At 46.3% G+C, this 18,094-nt stretch overlaps 7 protein-coding genes across 7 annotated transcripts; 1 reads left to right on the top strand and 6 right to left on the bottom strand.

Annotated features, from left to right (window-relative positions):
* Positions 1-1,128: 1,128 nt before the first annotated feature.
* On the bottom strand, positions 1,129-2,827 carry LY89DRAFT_573931 (uncharacterized protein; the record flags this gene model as incomplete). The annotated part of the gene is made up of 4 exons (XM_018208710.1): positions 1,129-1,474; positions 1,610-2,119; positions 2,186-2,406; positions 2,633-2,827. 4 exons carry the CDS (start codon positions 2,825-2,827, stop codon positions 1,129-1,131), a joined length of 1,272 nt encoding a protein of 423 aa, XP_018077607.1.
* A 489-nt stretch (positions 2,828-3,316) lies between these two features.
* On the bottom strand, positions 3,317-5,299 carry LY89DRAFT_177184 (uncharacterized protein). The gene is made up of 2 exons (XM_018205584.1): positions 4,263-5,299; positions 3,317-4,212 (listed from the first exon to the last, which is right to left on the bottom strand). The coding sequence occupies exons 1-2, from the start codon at positions 5,084-5,086 to the stop codon at positions 3,792-3,794; spliced, it is 1,245 nt and encodes a 414-aa protein (XP_018077606.1). The 5' UTR covers positions 5,087-5,299; the 3' UTR covers positions 3,317-3,791.
* LY89DRAFT_177118 (uncharacterized protein) lies at positions 4,863-6,717 on the bottom strand. The gene is made up of 5 exons (XM_018205583.1): positions 6,541-6,717; positions 6,452-6,492; positions 5,653-6,404; positions 5,029-5,607; positions 4,863-4,969 (listed from the first exon to the last, which is right to left on the bottom strand). The coding sequence occupies exons 2-4, from the start codon at positions 6,480-6,482 to the stop codon at positions 5,236-5,238; spliced, it is 1,155 nt and encodes a 384-aa protein (XP_018077605.1). The 5' UTR covers positions 6,483-6,492; positions 6,541-6,717; the 3' UTR covers positions 4,863-4,969; positions 5,029-5,235.
* A 2,282-nt stretch (positions 6,718-8,999) lies between these two features.
* On the bottom strand, positions 9,000-11,990 carry LY89DRAFT_177109 (glycosyltransferase family 90 protein). Its single transcript, XM_018205582.1, has 4 exons — positions 11,489-11,990; positions 11,015-11,434; positions 10,663-10,961; positions 9,000-10,505 (listed from the first exon to the last, which is right to left on the bottom strand). Exons 1-4 carry the CDS (start codon positions 11,789-11,791, stop codon positions 9,035-9,037), a joined length of 2,493 nt encoding a protein of 830 aa, XP_018077604.1. The 5' UTR covers positions 11,792-11,990; the 3' UTR covers positions 9,000-9,034.
* A 1,987-nt stretch (positions 11,991-13,977) lies between these two features.
* LY89DRAFT_635493 (DUF1613-domain-containing protein) lies at positions 13,978-15,692 on the bottom strand (the record flags this gene model as incomplete). Its single annotated transcript, XM_018211446.1, has 2 exons — positions 15,187-15,692; positions 13,978-14,982 (listed from the first exon to the last, which is right to left on the bottom strand). Exons 1-2 carry the CDS (start codon positions 15,466-15,468, stop codon positions 13,978-13,980), a joined length of 1,287 nt encoding a protein of 428 aa, XP_018077603.1. The 5' UTR covers positions 15,469-15,692.
* Positions 15,693-15,832: 140 nt separating this feature from the next.
* On the top strand, positions 15,833-16,723 carry LY89DRAFT_680032 (uncharacterized protein). The gene is made up of 3 exons (XM_018213996.1): positions 15,833-15,958; positions 16,081-16,224; positions 16,325-16,723. The coding sequence occupies exons 1-3, from the start codon at positions 15,908-15,910 to the stop codon at positions 16,610-16,612; spliced, it is 483 nt and encodes a 160-aa protein (XP_018077602.1). The 5' UTR covers positions 15,833-15,907; the 3' UTR covers positions 16,613-16,723.
* A 380-nt stretch (positions 16,724-17,103) lies between these two features.
* LY89DRAFT_728015 (uncharacterized protein) lies at positions 17,104-17,922 on the bottom strand (the record flags this gene model as incomplete). The annotated part of the gene is made up of 1 exon (XM_018219222.1): positions 17,104-17,922. One exon carries the CDS (start codon positions 17,920-17,922, stop codon positions 17,104-17,106), a length of 819 nt encoding a protein of 272 aa, XP_018077601.1.
* Positions 17,923-18,094: the final 172 nt, after the last annotated feature.

Below are 18,094 nucleotides of genomic sequence, written 5' to 3'. Positions count from 1 at the left end.
ATGTTGAAACCTCTTTTGCGGTATTTTTTCCTGTCTTGTCCCACCAGTAGTGATTACTCTATGAAGATATGTTCTTGCCCTGCCGATTCTAGGTTTGATTGCGGGTTCTGTTTCTTCTTCGCCATTCGAGTCTGCTTCACACCTCAAAAATGTTTCTGTCTCTCATAGACTACTCGGAGCTTTATTGTGCCTCAAGGAAAAAGCTAAGAGCACTTGACAAGATCAAAAAGCTCCAGTATTGTCTACAAACAGGAAATGGTTGGATCGAAAAATCTTGTAAGTACTACGTAACCCAAGCTTGTTAAATTTGACATCTGCATGAGGCTATATCTTTATTCTGTATCCCCAGGTTCTCACATTCCTATCCAGCCTTGCGATGTAGCTCTGGTTTGCCTTTACAGCCTTATCTACTGACGTATTTTTTTCCTGTCCCAACATAGCTTAGCTTAACCTCTCGTCTATATAATTTTAAACAAGTAGTTTCTTCCCAACTACGATATAATTTGCCGAAAGGCACTTTGGCTCTAACGGTAGCCTCTCAGCCAAAAAAAAGGTCATTCATTCACTTATGAATCTCGTTCTAATATCAAAGGCTGTTGAGTTTACCTCGCTGACAAAGAAAATCACAGGCCTCTGAAACGCCAGGACTTTCCCTCTTCCTGCCCGTTCAACACCATCAGGTTAGGGGGCCCCAGGTTAAGGGGGCGGCTGCTACGTGTGGACTCGGGTATTCCGAGCTCGGAGAGTTCGAGCTCCGAGGCTCGGGGTGCTGCGCCAATGGTCTTGGTTCACGGTAAAATTCCCGTATTAATAGGCTCACATTCGTCTGTAAACCCCAACATAGGCTCACAAACATTACGTTTGTAAAATTCCAAGAAAGGCTCACACTCGTTTGTATAATTCCACAATGCATAGGCTCACCGAGAAGATAATCGGAGCAGTTTGTAAGTACCAAATTCCCTTTCCTTCCTCCCCTGAGATGAAATGAGTGAATGAATGAGCTGGCTTGGCTTGAGAGGCCCAAATATTTTTTTTCTTCCTTGTTTTTTTTTTTTTTTTGCTCGCTCCTCCGTCGCTGCTTTCTCTTTCAAATCACACAGCCCTCAAACCCTCCTCTCAATCAAACCATCACTCCGCCTCATCAGGCCACTGATCAACCAACTCCCCCTCCCCTTTCCCCCAAACCAACCTCTCAAGATTCATCCTCACACTCCACCGCACATATTTCGTCTCCACCGCCCTCGCATACCCGCCTCCCAACCCTCCAATATTACTCTCTCCTCCCGCCGGGTGGTGATGCGCGAATATCGGCGGCTGAACAGTGATACACAGCCCTTGAGAAGCACACCACGATCCGAGCTCGACATCCCATATTCGACCCCAGCGCTTGACGCCGAATTCGGCGAGGAGACGCCTTGCGCCGCGTTGCGAGACGGCGTAGGCTACGGTGCAGAGCGCGCCGCCGCTGCCGCGGCTGTAGATAGGATAGTCAGTATATGGTTTTGATGGAGATCTGGGATCTTAGGAAGTGGAGAACTTCTTCTTTAATGAGCTGCAGCTCTCGGATGGTTTCCAGGATAAGTACTATATATAAGAGAGATTGACGTACTGATAAACTCGCGTGTGTGGGTCGTGGGACGCGGAGAGCGCGTCTAAGGGGCCGAAGGGGTGGGCGCGCAGGTGGTTTGGGGAGGGGACTGTTGGGTCAGGAGAGTGTGTGAGAAGGATGTTTGCTGTGCTTGGTGAGGTATCTGTGGATGAAGGGCGGGGGAAGCCGACGCCGCAATGTCCGAGCCAGAGGACGTCCCAGGTTGAGGGGTCGCCGTATGGCGTTGATGAGGAGGAGGATGGAGGGAGTGAGGATAGGGGCAGCGACGAGATGGGGAGCGAGTAGAGGGTAGGTGAAATGGGGTAGGGGGATGAGTCGTTGTGGATTGATTCTTCGGTTTCGGGGTTTGGGTATGTTTGGATGGAGTAGCGGGGGAGGTCGTTTGAGAAACTTGGGTTGGAGAGGAAGCGGGATGCGATGGCGAAGGTGTTTAGTTGGGCTCTGAGGCGGATGTCCCAGTCTACGTCGTCTTCAAATATCATGGCCGTGGTAAGATTTTGATAAACGATTCTGTCATACTCAGCTCCTTTTCCTCTAGAAGATTAAGCATTGAAAAGAATGCAAGAAGCAACTCACTGCTGCAAAGCATTCATATGGCTTCTCCAACTCCCTTTTATCCCTTTCGACAGCTTGATACTCTCAGCACTGTCTCCTGGAGGCAAAGCTTCTTCTGGGATACTGTCTCCTTTTACACCTTCGATGAAATATATTGCAATGTTACTGGTGGCGAACGCAAGCGTTGTTGCGTCTCGTCTGTCTGTTCGAGAGGGCATGTTTATGACGAAGAGTTTTTGAAACTGTGTGAAATCAGCTTTTGTGTTACTGATGATACCAGGGGATGGAAAAAAGCAACATAGGTATTGGCTTTCGAGTAAATAGAATTTTGAGAATACCACCACTTGAAAAGGTCAAGTCCCAAAATCCCAGACTTGAACATGATGCACAGAAAGACTACCACGCTAAAAGACTTCCTAGCTACTCGGATCAAAGATCGCAAAAGCAATAGAAGAGAAGGACACTCACACCCAACGTCTGATTCCCCACATCCCTCCTCCATCTGGCCTCATCCTTTTCCTGATCTTCTTGAGCCACGTGATCAACCCCAACCTCCTTCCAAGCCTCCCTCGACCAACTAACAAACAGGACACAATAAAGCAGGCAAAGACACCCAGCAATAACCAAGATCCGAGACGGAGAGCTCCATCTCCTTACGATCATTTCATCGAGCTTCATTTGATGTCATATGCATCCGGGAGATTAGCCGAGTGAGTAGAAAAGGGGTTGGATAGGTGAGGAGCTTGATTGCTTCATGCGCCACGAGAATTTTCTTTTAGATGGGAATGCAGTGCTTACTTCGCGATTGATGTTCGATGAGGACAGACAAGTGCTCGATGGCTTCTGTTACGCAGGCTGTTTATGTTGTCGGTAGGCTAAAATGGTGGATAATTTGAGTCGAGTCGCCTCCCAGACGATGTGTTGTGAGAACCGAATCCTTGGATGCCTCTTACCTCGCTCAGGCTACCAATACAAATGAATTGTTTCGACGGCAGTGTCTCCTAGGCATCATCCTGAACGTTTCTTGTCTATTCTCTATTCTCAATCCAGATATCCATCACCATAATTTTGGCAGCGATCCATCAGTAGAATAGATTTGGAGAAAAAGATGGTTTTCATGTGCCTGGAAATTCAGCCTCGTCACAAGTCGACGTTGTGCGAGTGGGTCACAACTCCCGGTTTCGTGGATTCTGGCGCTAATGTTGTGCAACGTGTGGCTGAATCATCCTTTGACGGGCATATTGTGATGACGTTCAAGCCTGGAGAGAATGGCTCCGACTAGTTGACACTGATTGAGAATATTAGCTTCGAATGTCAAGATATGCTGCGTCCCATAGGATTTCAAATCTTCCTGTGCATGAAGTCGTGAATTGCGATTTTTTTCCCAAGTAGCCGCTGCTTCATGAGTAGGGGGGCATATCTCAATACGACTCATTCGTCTCAAACTGGGCCGACCACGAACTTGGCTGGCAACTTGTGCAAGGATCCCAGCCATTGTTAAGCTCAACCCAGAACCATCCAGTGTCGCTGCACATTGAGCAAGAATACGCTGAACTCGGGGGTGGGATTTCCTGCGATGGATTTTCGGCATGGCTGCGTTCTTCGTGCTCTTGACGGAGAGATACGATTAGTTGGACCACCTCGGATTCACAAGAAGTCTTGCAAGCGTTGCACTCGTAGCCCGATCTGATATCATAATCCTACACAAACATTTCCCACATCTCCACCAGTTGGCTTTATACACTCTATCATTGAGCCAACTCTGTACCTCTAGCCACTTTGGGGTATTTCTCATGGACTTCTCCCCTTTGGCGTTTCCGATTGGCTCCTTGTGGTAATCTCGAAAATGATCTCTGAGATGATCTTTCCGTGAGAAAGGGTTAAATGACCGTCCACAGTTACGATGATCGCATGCGAAGAAATCCTTTATATCAGGATCCAGATGCACATTTTTGTAATGTCTGATGAGATTTGCTGGCCGCCCAAAAACACGAACCTTTCCTGTGCAACCTGGATATCGACAAGAATAATTTCTTGTTTGGTTTATGCTGGGACATGTATTAGCGTGTGTTAAACCAGAACTTGAAAAACATCATACGGTGGAGGATCTAAGTAGACTCGCTGAGGAGTTTCTGGGCTCACGGGCCATTGTGGACGCAAGTCGAAATATGGCTCCTGCCCCACCGGGACGTTAAATTTGTACAGTTTCAATAGCTGGGTATCCGCCGTCCAACCTAAAGTCTGGACAGTCATCCTTCTAGGCTTGAGACAGTCTCCTTTGTCTTCAAACAGCCTTTTGAGATAATTGACCGAGCCAGTAATCTCGCTTGATGTCCATTTGTATTGGTGTAAGGAGAGCTGAGCGGCTTTAAAATTTCCCGCCATAGAGTTGTCACTTCCTTCGCTACAAGTAGCATAGTCTCGAGTCAAAGGGTCGTATGTCCCGGAACTGGCACCAAATAATCGGATCGCGAGGTATAAGTACTGATTAGTTTCATCGTCCGTACAAGACTCTGGATTCAATTGAATCAACGCCCGTCTTACAAAACCTTGAATACAGAGGCTGTAAAAGGCTGAAAGCCACCATCCTTCTTTGGACCGGATATTGTCTTTCTTGAAGAACACACATGATAATTCGTCAACGAATAGCTTGATGCACTTTTCTGCACTCAGTACGCAATCAATCTTACATGCCGACTTATCGCAATCTTGATGGACGAACTTGTGATTACACACTGAGTTGGTTAAGCGCAAAAGCTCAAGGCAGTTTCGCAGACAGTCAAGCGCGAGCGTGATCAAATTATTCTTCGACGCAGTCAGTGATGATCTCTTATTCAAACTGGAGGCTGCAGGGCGAAACCCACGCTCTTGTATTCGGATTGATACGATGAAGCCGAGCGAAAAAATGCTGCTGCATCCCATAAATTGGACAAGATTGAAGTTTTACCAGCAGTCAGTACGTCTTGAGATAAATTACAGCGGCTTGCTTCCCAGAGTATAGCAATAATACATTCGTCCAGGTTTCTAATTGATTTCGCCAAGAAAGGTTGGCAAGAATCGCAAGTCCGTTTCTATTGGAGTCTGTGCAGTGGCTTCCAGCATTTGATGCTCTCAGCATGTCCGAATATCAATTCGAAGAACTTTTTCTCGGGATCATCAGCTGCCTTTATCGATTCAATGTCATCATTCCGCTCTTTGGTCTGGGCCTTCCAGAATGAGTTATCGCTGTTGACGGCTGGCGAGTTCTGTCCTTCACGCATTGATTCTCCTTGACTCCGCACATCTTGATCTATCGTAGTCTTAGCGCCTGTTCCCGTGCAAAGACGTATCACTGGCAGATGATCTGCAAATGGGCCACGTCTGCATCCAACGAGCCCCCAATTCGTGTTCGTGGACTTCTGGGATGGCTTCGGACAGGCCTCGCACGGGTCGGAGGTTTCGCACTGCTTCAATTAGTACATCAGCCAAAATGAAATCGACAAACTCACAGTCTTTCTCAGGTACTTGCATCTCCAGCATGCTCCAACAGCTTTCACTGCTTTCATTGACTCTCGAGACGTCGAGTCCATTGTACCTCTCCGCACAGATGGCGAAGACCTAGATGAGACGGATTGCCCCGCGCGTGCGTCAAAGACTGTCTCCTGATTCTTGGAGCATGTAGATGCAGCTGAGTTCGATCTTTTGACGGATGAGTTGTTGAACGCTCTTGGGTGGTCTATCTTTCCGGTACTGGTAGCCGAACTGGTGGGGCCGGCCAACAAGCCCAATGCTGGACTCGTATCAATAGAGCCATAGTAGCTCGCATAGTTTGAGGTAGAAGTTGTTGACAGGCTCGTGTTATCCACTTTGCTAGAGGACAAATCTAGACCAGGATATGCGAAAGTAGCTGGAGACCTGGCTTCAGATACAATGGTTTCGGCAACAAAGTCAATCTCTCCAGTCTGCGCTCCAGCATAGAACCAGACTGGATAGCCTGCAGTATCGCATCCATTGAGAGTAGAAGGTGTGAAGACCTGGTCTTTACTAGTATAATAGGGATTTGCAGGGATTGGTCTCGTAACTCTTGCGCATCTAGTGAGCAAGGAGAATTCAAATTCCAAGCCTAGGCGATGAGCCAAATCATGGATTATTCTCCGTAGAGAACTGTCCGGATCGCCAAATGCTATTTCTTCCGAGAATATATCCGACTGAAATCGAACAAGCCGAGTATATACTGCCACGGTCTCGGGGTCATTCATATCTGTTCGCGGGTTAGTGAAAGCCAATGGTGAGCCGTGAGTAGATGACCAATTCCAGATAAATTGATGGAGCAATCCATTGTTAGAGGCCTAAGAAAATCAGGATGACAGCGCCTTAATGTCTTTCTCGATGCGTACTTGTCAAGAATCTAGAGGCTGAGTGAACACTCTACGTATACGCAAGGTTGTGATCTCGAGGATGAGATTCCCCGTTTCTCATATTGCGAGCCGGATGCAGGAACATTATCATAATTGTATGCAAGTCTACTATGTCGGCTGTCAACGTCGTGCTGTCGTTGTATCATGAAGACCGCTGATGAATGAGGATTGTGGTCGGCTGTAAAGTCAAGCTAGGCCTGATTTAGAGGCGGTCCTCATGATGTTCAGCCTCATTGGATCGCTTGCTCAGTGCATAATTGAATGCCTCAGGTATCACTACTCGTACGCTCTGTCTCACTCAGATCATGTTTGTCCTGGCTTGAAATATAAGTTTCAACGTATGGGCCAATTGTTGAGGTATGCTGCTTTTTTTCTTGGTAGTGGATACGTGGTGCGTAGCACAAACTTTGGCGATTTAGGTTGTTAAGTTGGATTTGGTAAATGACCTCTTCCTCGTTGTTTCGCTGCTTCGTATTTGCATGCATTCTGCCTTGACAAATCCGTTGGAGGAAGCAAGTAGCTTCTCTTCTTTGTAGCTCAGTAGAGGACTTCTGTTAGGGTGGTCACGTGCACTAGCTTGGTTCCTTCCATATTTATATCCTCAGAACCTCACTTCAGCTCTTCAGAGACGCACCAACTATACAGACTTCACAGACTTGAACCAGCACGCTGAGACCGTGACCGTTCCTGCAGTGACGACTGTTATAACTTCCGTGATGGTCGTCTCATTCTCTAATGCAAGCTATGCAGTACATGTAAAATCATCAGCACAGCGAAGCGAGCGAAAGGACAGGAGAGTCTGCGTGAGACTCAAAGCAGAGCATCCCAAGGTCGCTTCCAAATTGTGGCCGAAAAGCTATGCAACTTGTTGACACTCAACAAGATTACAAGACAAAAAGAACTCTTATACCTATGATGAGCATGATGAAACTTCATAAATATCTATACTGAGTCACACTACGGCGGACAGGTTGAATGAAACATAGCTGTAGTTTCTGTCATTAACTTACAGATAACGGGCTATCACATGCAAGCTCATCGATTTGATACACATATATCTACCATCTCCCCCTATCCTCCATACCTCCTCACCTCGCGAATTTCGTCACTCCTCCCAAGTCTCCTCTCTCCAAATCTCGGTCAAGCACCATTTCAGCGATACGATGCATACTTCACAGGCTTCGAATACTGTGAAGTTCGACTGCCACCTCCGCTCCCCCCCTTGCCATTGTTATTGTTGTCGGTAGTCCAGCCTCTTTTCATCGCAGCAACGGCGCAGTCTGGACACCAACCCTCTCGCTCCAGGTAATTGTCGTCGAGAACACCAACGTGACCTCCCTTACCTCCAGTGCGACACTTTACAAACATTCTGATAACGTGCCCGCACTCTTTGTATTTGATACCTTCGTAATGGCACATGTTGAGTATTTCGAATTTGCACTGAGTCGATCTGGCTGTAGTTGATGGCTCTGACTTTTCGAAAGACAATTGCAAGAAAAGATAGACATCTTCGTCTTTTTATAGATTCGAGTGGAGGACATCGTGAATGCATTGCTGGTATATTTTGGAGCTATGATTCGAGACTGCAACTAGATTCTGGTTTGAATATTCCTCCTATTCCTTGGTATGAGATCATAACATTCGAATGGCGTTGTTCTACCATATGTATAGCAGCAGGACTTTGGAGAAAGCTCCGGTTGTGACTGTCTTCTTTCCTGGAAGTGATTTGAATGGGATCCGGAGAGGGTTCGATTGCTACAAGAAACTACGTGAGCGATACCAATCAAGCTCCATCGAATATTCTGGAACACTTGCTTAAATCAACAATTAAAAGCAGACGTAAGACGAATATCGTGTCTAAGGGTTATGTATATTCGAGAAGATAAAACGTCTGGTAAGCAGACGAAAAGGATAGTCACGTGATTATTTAGAATTTAAATCATCACTTCCAGGTTGTGGTGGCATAACAACTAGTTGTCCAGAATAACACTTCTGCACTAAATCTGTTAATATCAGAAAATTGAGCAGGGCTGCTTCATCAGCTACCTAGGTAGGTACGCTGATCAGGGGGAGTTGGGGTGAAGCGAGGGTGAGCAAACAAATCACATGCCTCCCAGACTCATCGCTCCCGACACACAAAAACAAAAGGTCAATTTCCCAGACACGACTTGTATATACTCTAGAAACAACCCAATAATGGCAAAAAAATCAAGGCCGAGAGTGGGACTCGAATCCACGCCACTTTCGTGACCAGGATATTGAGTTAAGATAAACCTAAGCTGGCGCACTTCCTTATATAACTCATTCCAAACCTTCCGGAACACGATAATTAATTCTCAATTAATATAACGGTTATATAGGAAGGACGAGAACTTGGTTAACACGGTCTGTGACATCAAGACTACCGTTCCTATAATATACTCTTATGACACATAAATCTCTACATTGCGATGATACATGCGTAGACCACGATCTAGCTTGCTCTCCTCTCGGGGTCTTGTAATCTCGCTAGTTCTAACAATAATCTGTACACATAAATGCTGAGATCAACATCTCGGAAAGCGTGCTCAAACCATTCTCTACCCTGCTCCGCAATTTCTTTCGCCCTTTGCCGACCGAATTCAGTCGACGTGAGATAGAAGATCAACTCAGGAAGCTCTTCCAGGCTCTGGCTAACAGGTACATAATGCACCCAAGGTACCAGCCTATCATCATGCCATTCTCGCAAAAGCGTTTGCTTCAAGGGCGTAGATTTCGAAGCAAGCAATTTGTAGTATCGGCCACTGATACCATTTCCGTCAAGATCAAACACGAGTCGTGATCCAAGGGCTCGGTCTTTGTCTGCCCAAGACTTGCTCTTGAAATAAGCCCTTTGGTCTCTGCAAAACTTTCTCTCACACTGAAAGATCCTCGTGAATGCAACGTCGAACAATCTGCCGTTCAGAAACGAAGATTTCTTGGAGCTAACCACACCATCATTTTCTCGGAGATACCTATTCTGTTTCTCCAAATTTTGACCCATCTTCACAAATCTCTGTCTATGGTACTGACGCCACGAATCGTCTGAAGCGAAGCCGCCGGTGGTAGAGCCAGCCCAGTAAAGATTGTTTCTTTTCTGGTCCCAGTCAACGTCATGTGCCCCATTGTATCGAAACCCTGGTTCGATGTAAGCTGGACTTGGAATCAATAAGTCGCCCATTGTCGAAAGTGAGCCAGTGGAGAGTACAGGTACCAGGCCTTCGATTAAGCTGAAAGATGTAGGCTTTATGAACAGGCCATGCATGGCGCTATATTCGGAATGTTGACACACGTCTATCGTCGAGGAACGATTCGCCACGAATGGAAGACCGAATGTTTCCACGGTATGTTCGGGTATTGTTGACTCGTTATGAGATTGTGATGTACAGAACTTCGTTACCTTGGTCCAGGTGGGTTGTCTGGACAGGTCCATGACTTTGAAGTCACCATTATCATAGAGAGCTCTCCTCTGCAATAAATGTGGTGGAATCAGAATCCTTGGTTCATCAAGATGATTGACGAGGAAGGTGACATTGGGTAAATATCCACTTAGATCTACCATAAGCGTGTTGAACATGAGCTCGATATTTCTGTCGAAAGTGCGAGACGGATGGCTACAATGGAATTTGGTGTCTTCTCCAACAAAAGTGCACATCCAGAGGTCCACATCAAGTACGTTCTGCGTATCCGACATTGCCTTGGTAACCTCATGACCACTGAGCTTCCAGTACGGAGAGATCATGTCGAAAATCACGTCAAATTCATCGATGATGGGTGATTCATTTGATGTGGCGAAGTCATACCAAGCGTCGAAACCTGGTGGAGGCTTCATCATGTATCGACGTTCGTACTCTTGATATGCTGCGGTGTAGTTCTTTGATTCTCTCTGCAACATTTGTTTGAAATCGGTCTTAGCTTGTTGAACGCTATTGAAGAATCAGTATACACTCTGACCAGCATTTCGGGAGCCGAAGAGTTCGTTCGAGCTGTTGAATCACATCTGTTTTGAGAGGTGTTCTCGAGGAGAATCCAGAAGAGCTCGGATCCCAAGCGAATACGACACAAAGACTGAGTTCAACGTACAGGCTTTCAACAGGGTGCTTCCGCAAACGGCCAAAGCTTACTCGTGCTAAAGAATGTGATTCTCTGATAGCAGCGATGTTTGCTAGGTACGGTACCAAAGGGACTAGGATAAATATCCAGAGGATTGAGTTGGCTCTGTCTTGCTTTGGAAGCATGTAAATCACTTGACCAAGGAGGAGAAAAGCAATTATAACTTGCAATAAAGCCATAGTATCTGAAGACAGCATGGAAAAGTCATGGGTGGACACCATGCTGAATGTCACTATGGTAGTGGCGATGCTCCATGAAGACTTTCGGGCCTAAAAAGCGGTGAGTATTCATACCAATGTTTGGGGAGTATGTGTTCACAAACCATTCTGATCATGAAATACCAAGAAAAAGCTTTAGTGAAACCTAATAACAACATGGACATAATGCCAGTGCTGGACAATCCAAATGCGAACATTTGAAGACTCAGTGCCAGGATTAGGAAGACTACAACTCGATTTGAAAGTGTAAGAATAGCTTCCTCGATATCAATGCGAGGAAGGTAAGGTGTGCTTTCACTTCTTGGTGTGAAAGCGATGTAGACGAGCACCAGACAAGCAAGCGGGACGACTGAAAGAATCAGCCCCAGAGAATCCCGGTCTGGTGCAGTCAAAACGGCAAGCGAAGCAACAAAAGCTGTGCCCCAGATAAAAGACGAAGATTGCCCCAGATCAGACAATCTTGGGCTTCGAATTGGACACCAAGACTGTTTCTCAGCTATCAGAAGGAGAGGAGTCAACGCCGGCTACCACGGATTAGTCAAATCCTAACTGTTCTTTACACACCATGAGTTGCTTACAAGAAGTCCAATAGTGCCAATCTCGGCTTGGAAACAGCTGGCGACCGTAAGGCATGCTGCAACAACCCATAATGATCTTGAAGATGCATGGTGAGGTTCGGCAATGGATGGAGAAGCTGCTCTCGAGTTTGTATTGATATCTCGTGAAGCCTTAATTCTTGACAGGAATGGCAAGATGACCCAGCACAGCAACTCGGAAGAGGTCTCGGATTGTTGGGAAGATAACCGACGCACCAATACCGTGCATGATATAGCACCACCAGCTGCAGCCGTGACTTGGCCGATGGTTTTCAGTCGCGACATTGTCGGACAAATCGAGTGTGGAGAGGAGATGGCATCTCGTAGGGTTGGAGCAATCAATGAAGGTACGCAACTTCCAGAGTCAAGGCAACAATTATGGATGAAAAGACTTATGTAAAGGATTGTGGCTGTTCATCTCGTATATACAGCCAAGGGAACGGCCAAGCATTGTGCCGCGCCCAACAGCACCGCAGCATGATGTAAGTTAGCAACCCGGGATTATAGCCATGTTTTGTCATCATTAGTATTCTGAAATCATAAAGTCCATTCATACTAATGATATCATGACAAGATCGATGCGCTTTGTAGGAGGCAGCAACAGACCAAAAAAAAAACAAAAAAAAAACAATCGAACAGTTTAGTTAAGGTTTTTGTTCGGCCCACCTGTTCCCCAGACTAAGAACGCCATCCCGCAGCCACCACAACTTTAGCGCTCGGACTCACTAAATGCCCTGAAACTCGCTTGTCGCCGAGGGGGACCACCAGCCCAAAGTGAAAACGTGGATGAAGTTTGGTGGGAAAAACCAATTCTATTCCATCTTGAAGAAGGGCGACGTAAAACGAAGAAGGAAAAGTAGATCACTGGTGTTGGATCGAGCACTATCAACTTATGCTAATTTTGGTATTCAAAGTCCAATAAAGATGAAATATACGGATGGCGAGGTGTGTTTAATCAAGCACGGTGCGACACTTCGAATGAGTCCGCATGCTCTCTGGTCCTCTGCATTCCAGTTGCAAGTCAGGCAAAATTCACTACCTTCTACCTTTTCCATGCAAACCGTCTGTTTGATTCTTTGTCGCGGGTTTCCAAGCTTCCTGGGTTCGCGCGGCTAGCTCATTCAAGCAGACAGACTCGAGTCCATTTACGATTGTCATATTTTGCGCCTCGAATAAGACCGAGACTTGAATCGCGGGTTATTTCTGTTCTGTCGGTCGCAGATTTTGTTGTCTGGCACAGCGGCAACCCATCGGTGAGATGTTGGTTTTTTGCGCCCCAAAGCCTCAATGATGCTCGGAAGTCGATCCGTGTTCATTGCGTCTTCATCTGGGAATCTTTCGATGTCATCTCGAAATCCATTCGATCGCAATTCGGGAGGTAAGTCAAGGATGCGCGAAAGAAGTTCTTGATGGGCAGTTTGATTAGGCACAATACTGGAGGCGGCGGATGCCATGATTGGGTTCTTGGACTTTCCAGTGGCCATTTCGGAAAAAAAAGCGACTCGTCTGAGACGATCAGAAATCGAACTGAATTTATAAATCGCCGTGAGGATTGAAGCTGTGACAGATACAACTAGCATTTCACCATAATTTGAATTTGGACTAATACTAGCGTTCTCCAAATTTGCAACAACAAACGGCAGTCCAAAAGCTCATATGATCTCGATACCCATTTTTCATACTAATCATACCACTTCGAATCATATCCTGTGGAAGTGCTTTCGAAGACGTCTTAGCCTCTTCAAACCTTGAAAAATGGTCGAAGCTTGATACAACGCGGGCGCGAGAGGATAGCAGTGGAGACAATCTTTAGACATGAAGCGAGAACAACTACATCAGCTCGAAAGCAGGGTTCAGCATCTTAAAGAGTGGAGATTGAATTACTAGACTTCGAATTAATTGAAGCGAACACCGAAAGCTCACTTGTTTCATGGAGAGCTTTCGTGAGCTCTCCATGAAGCAACGTCCTGATCTAGTTTCTCTACAGTAAAGGGACGTCTGTAGACTCGAGATGTGTACTTTAGAAGCTCGATGGTTCATTAGATCAAGCTAAAAGCCTGTCGAACTTTGATCACACACTGACAAGCTCTGGTAGCCGTGGGAAGATTGAGGATGAGATGAACGAGATGTTCTCAGAGATGCCCTGTTCTGATTGTCCATACATATACAAACAAACACCTAGTAGAAAAGAGTGACTATCCAAGTATCTAGGACTGTTCCTCTCAGATCAATATTGAAAAGATAACGAGGCCAAATTCCGGGTTAGAGAAAACAAAACACGTGACCATGGATAATCATCGAAGAAAGGACATGTGAAATAAGGACAGAGAGCCGCATGCAAAATAATGCAATATGATTGAACGTACCTGAATTGTATATTGAACTACAAACGAATGGAATGGCTTTAGATTCAGGCGAACCTCCTGAATTGAGCCACGTCCCTAGGCCCTCAAGACCAGGCAAATGCAATATCAATGACCTCTAGCCGCACCCTTCACCAGCTTCAGAGCATTTTCTTCCCAGCCCGCAGCACCGCCATTCTCATTCACCAAAGCAGGAAGATCCGTGCTGTCGAATGGTGCAGAGCGATGCCTTCCAATCAGCGCGGTATTCCTTGTGCTGGGTATTCGCAACATTTCTTTCTCAACGTTCCATCCACAATCTGTCGCCAGCTTCGTAACCCATGCCACAAGAGAGGCATATGCGCTAGTTGGTGGACCTGACGTCTTTGGAGAGGGAGCTCGAAATCGAATACCACTGAGAGCATGACTGCAACAAGGTATCATCATGAATGAACATTCAGATAAAGTGGCGAGGATTGGAGTCCATGGTGTGAGCTCGTCCGCATGGTTCGATATGATAAACGTATTTTTTGGAAACTGACCGTCTTGTATTCCCACATTTTGCATTTCCGCGCTTGCAGTGATTTGGGATGTGTCATTCCTGCAATCCCTGGTCTCATCCATCAAGGGTTGCGTAGAAATAATTGAAGGGATCAAGACCATCTCTTTCAAGTTGTCTTGCACGTTCTGAGAAAATGTCGCCCAAGATTTGCGTCTCCTAGCATCAAATCCCCATCCCACGTAACCTTCTTCCAGAAGTATGTGAACGAGTAATCCATTACCACACCCAATATCAACGAAGCCTGGAAAATCCTGGTCTTTGAACATTTCTGCCCAAAGCTCGATCAAGAATGCGGCTATCCCAAGATCCTCGAAGACATGCTTCGCGGGGTCTGTAGTCTCGACCCAGCCTGTCACCAACTTCCGAGCATATTTTGCCTTCAACCGTGCGTAGGTGTTCTGAACCGTGGCTTGTGGTAAGATTAGATCATGTTGGACGCGTTTGACGTATCCCGATGCTAAGCCTTGACCGTGCTTGTACAAGACAGCTAATAAATGCTGAGCTGTTCGCTCCAGTTTGACCGATCGAGGTTCGGACTCAAAGAAAGAGTAGTGTATGGAAATACTTCCTTCCTTCGCCGACCGGTGAAATGTATGCAGAAACCCAATTCCGTGAACCGCCGGATGATAGAAAGGTGACTCGGTAGCTTTCGAGATGTGTGGGAGGTATATGACTAGAGAAACAATATCTCCCGATTCTGATTGCTGGTCATAGATCATGCAAGTTTGATCGAGTGGCTTGTCCACAATCATGTTCCTTGGAATCATAGTCCGCACCATCACAGTTTTGAGGTCGAAGCCAGTGACATGTGTGATCCTTGCTGGAAGATCCGAAGAATTCGAGAAAGGCTCACAATATGGTTGATCAAATGATATGTCTGCTCGAAATAGATGGTTTGAGTTGATATTTGGATTTCGAATTAGGTTCAACATGACCTGTCTGAAGATTTCGGGAGGGAACGAGCATTTGTGATTGTAGAGAGGCGTCCACAATTTGCCCGAGTCGTCCTTAAGGCTTGCAACGGCACCTGACGGGATCGACTCAGGAGTGAAAACCATAGTGGCGGACCACTAGATTATTGCCGCCAATTGATCACTTTCAAGCCTCCGGGTCAGTGCAGATGTGAGTATCATCACGTGATAGTGCTCAGCAAGAGAATCTTGTCTATCTCAAGAGGCATTGGATGCGACAAATTGCAGCAGATTGCAGCAGATCGCAACTCAGATGGCTTCAGGCGTATGGAGAGATATCATTGATTCTTTAGAAGATTGTGATATTTTGTGGTTGATGATGAGGCTCAAATCTGCTTTCCATGCAGACTCAAGTTTCACGCGCTAAATTTTCGCTTGCGCCGTTAGCGTCGCCCACAACGGATTACCGCAAAAACTCCCCAGGCAGTTGACGAGATCAACGACAAAGAAACTTCTGCCCACGAACGAAGGGTAGTATTCGAATCAACAACTAACTCAGTCGGCGGATAACTGCGCAACAGTCAACATGCGTACCTACGACGATACCTTCTCCGGCGAGAAGATCTACCCTGGAAAGGTACGAAAGACCCCTCTGCGACGACGTGATGGCAATGGCGAATAGCACGATGGAATGCTGGAAACATGGACCGTGAAAGACGCAGAATTGAAGGCAGCGCAGGCTGACAGGTTGTTTTACAGGGCAAGCTCTACGTCCGTGGTGATAGCAAGATCTTCCGATTCCAGAACGGCAAGACCGAGTCCCTCTTCCTCCAACGCAAGAACCCCCGTCGCATTGCCTGGACCGTCCTCTTCCGAAGACAACACAAGAAGGGTATCTCTGAGGTATGGCATTTTCTACAATTACAATGGGCGTGAAGGTGGATTGAAAGGAAGCGAGCGAGTTGTACATTGAGCACAGTAGCTGACACAGCTCTCAACATAGGAAGTTGCCAAGAAGCGATCCCGTCGCACAGTCAAGTCACAACGTGCCATCGTCGGTGCCTCCCTCGATGTCATTAAGGAGCGACGAACCCAAAGACCCGAAGCCCGATCTGCTGCCCGTCTCGAAGCTATCAAGGCCGGAAAGGAGAAGAGAGCCGCTGCTCAGAGCGCGAAGAAGGCTGAGAAGGCGAAGAGTGCTGCCGGTGCTGCCAAGGGACAAGCCACAAGATTGACTAGCAAGCAGGGAGCGAAGGGTGCGCCAAAGAAGGTTCAGGCTACAAGCCGTTAAGGGGTTGAGATGGGCTGCTACTTTTTGTTCTGGTTTGTGGGAAGGGTCACGCATGGATGAGCATATGGACTTGCACGGTCTGGGATGATAGCTGATCAATGCAAAACCGGTGCATTCTCAATCTCGAGACAGTTGTGCGTTGTTGGCAGAGTGAATTTCCTGATATCCCCCATCGATTGGCCTCACATATTACATCTCTACACAAAAGTAGCTGGATGCAAGGCATTCATTCTTATTGATTCAAACAAATTCAACATCTCTTTGATTTATGGACAGGTCAATGCTACTTTGAGGACTTGATGATGGCGTACCAAGTGGTGTGTCTCAATTCAGATTCATCAGAAAACATTTGGTTGCAAATTTCATTTGTATGAACTTGGAATCTTCGGAGCCTACAAGAAAACACCCATGCAAATTGTACGTCGCACAGCAATATGCATCACAGTCAAATTGAATGGTAAATATGCCATTGTTCTAAAGCCAGAGAAGTCTCAGATACCACTATTTAGTTTCTCGTCGTAGTAGCTACCTGATACTCTTGGATCCCAAGTCAAGATGCTATCATTGGGCTTCTTACAAATGTAGTAGACAAAACCTTTGTGGAATCTCTTTTGCGGCTCCAACTTCAGACCAGACGAGAGGATCGCGACGAGTTTGACCTTTTCGCCCGTTGTCCTTACGATCAGCTTTCTCAATCCCGACGACTTCTGATTGGCTGCGATTAGAAATTTCAGGACATCTAAAACATTTGTCGGACCGATGTTCGCGGACTTTTTGTCAATATAGTCATTGTAAAGGTTATTATTCGGGTAGCCTTGTTCATGCAGTTGCTTCGAGAGTTTTTTGATGTCATTGTGTGAATATCGGTAGTCCAAGAATAGAGTTTCCACTTTATTCTGTATTGTGAGCTTCTGTGCCCTAAATGTCAGAGGGTAAATGATGGTTAAGTGCTTGATCTGCAGTAAATCCTTCATCTTCCTTTTGTTGAAGTCTTCCTCGTTATGAATATGGACTACAGCATGAGAGCGGTTGTGTTCCTCTAAGAATTCATTGTAGAGAGTTTGATCGGGGTTGACTTTCAATGCTGCGAAGATTGACGGTCTTTGAGTTCCGTCAAGGCAATCTTCGACTATTGAATATTCCATTTCGACTTTGAGAATTTTCAAACGAAGCTCCTTTGGCAGGGTATTGATCCGAGCAATAAGGGATATTGGCTGGTTATCCTTGTTATTTCCATCGTCTTCGGTATTGGTGATGCTCTGGTTGTAGATGCCGTTTGTGGGATCGTCGGGAGCAGAACTCTGCGCCATTGTTGAGGGTGGAAGGAACAATCCTTTGTGAATTTGGTTGCTTCCAAGCATATTTAAAATTCCGATGAAGTTTGCGAGATTTTTGGCGTTTAAAAGATCATATTATGAGCGGCCTTAAATTTGCCAACTCCAGTCCAAATACAAATTGCTAGTGCACGCCCCCATGGTCATC

Source organism: Mollisia scopiformis (assembly GCF_001500285.1).
Source record: "Mollisia scopiformis unplaced genomic scaffold LY89scaffold_2, whole genome shotgun sequence".
NCBI classification, from domain to species: Eukaryota; Fungi; Ascomycota; class Leotiomycetes; order Helotiales; family Mollisiaceae; genus Mollisia; species Mollisia scopiformis.
This window is presented reverse-complemented; position numbering and strand designations above follow the sequence as displayed.

Bases quoted from the DNA above. Each gene is read 5' to 3' on its own strand.
- LY89DRAFT_177109 (XM_018205582.1), bottom strand. From the start codon at position 11,791: ATGTCGCGACTGAAAACCATCGGCCAAGTCACGGCTGCAGCTGGTGGT. The intron at 11,435-11,488 runs GTAAGCAACTCA...AATCCGTGGTAG, and splicing joins TTGGCACTATTGGACTTCTT to CCGGCGTTGACTCCTCTCCT. The intron at 10,506-10,662 runs GTACGTTGAACT...ATTCTTCAATAG, and splicing joins AAGCACCCTGTTGAAAGCCT to CGTTCAACAAGCTAAGACCG.
- LY89DRAFT_177118 (XM_018205583.1), bottom strand. From the start codon at position 6,482: ATGGATTGCTCCATCAATTTATCTGGAATTG. The intron at 6,405-6,451 runs GTCATCTACTCA...ACCCGCGAACAG, and splicing joins CATCAATTTATCTGGAATTG to ATATGAATGACCCCGAGACC. The intron at 5,608-5,652 runs GTGAGTTTGTCG...TAATTGAAGCAG, and splicing joins GCAAGTACCTGAGAAAGACT to TGCGAAACCTCCGACCCGTG.
- LY89DRAFT_680032 (XM_018213996.1), top strand. From the start codon at position 15,908: ATGCGTACCTACGACGATACCTTCTCCGGCGAGAAGATCTACCCTGGA. The intron at 15,959-16,080 runs GTACGAAAGACC...GTTGTTTTACAG, and splicing joins AGAAGATCTACCCTGGAAAG to GGCAAGCTCTACGTCCGTGG. The intron at 16,225-16,324 runs GTATGGCATTTT...CTCTCAACATAG, and splicing joins ACAAGAAGGGTATCTCTGAG to GAAGTTGCCAAGAAGCGATC.
- LY89DRAFT_177184 (XM_018205584.1), bottom strand. From the start codon at position 5,086: ATGGGATGCAGCAGCATTTTTTCGCTCGGCTTCATCGTATCAATCCGA. The intron at 4,213-4,262 runs GTATGATGTTTT...TACATGTCCCAG, and splicing joins GTCTACTTAGATCCTCCACC to CATAAACCAAACAAGAAATT.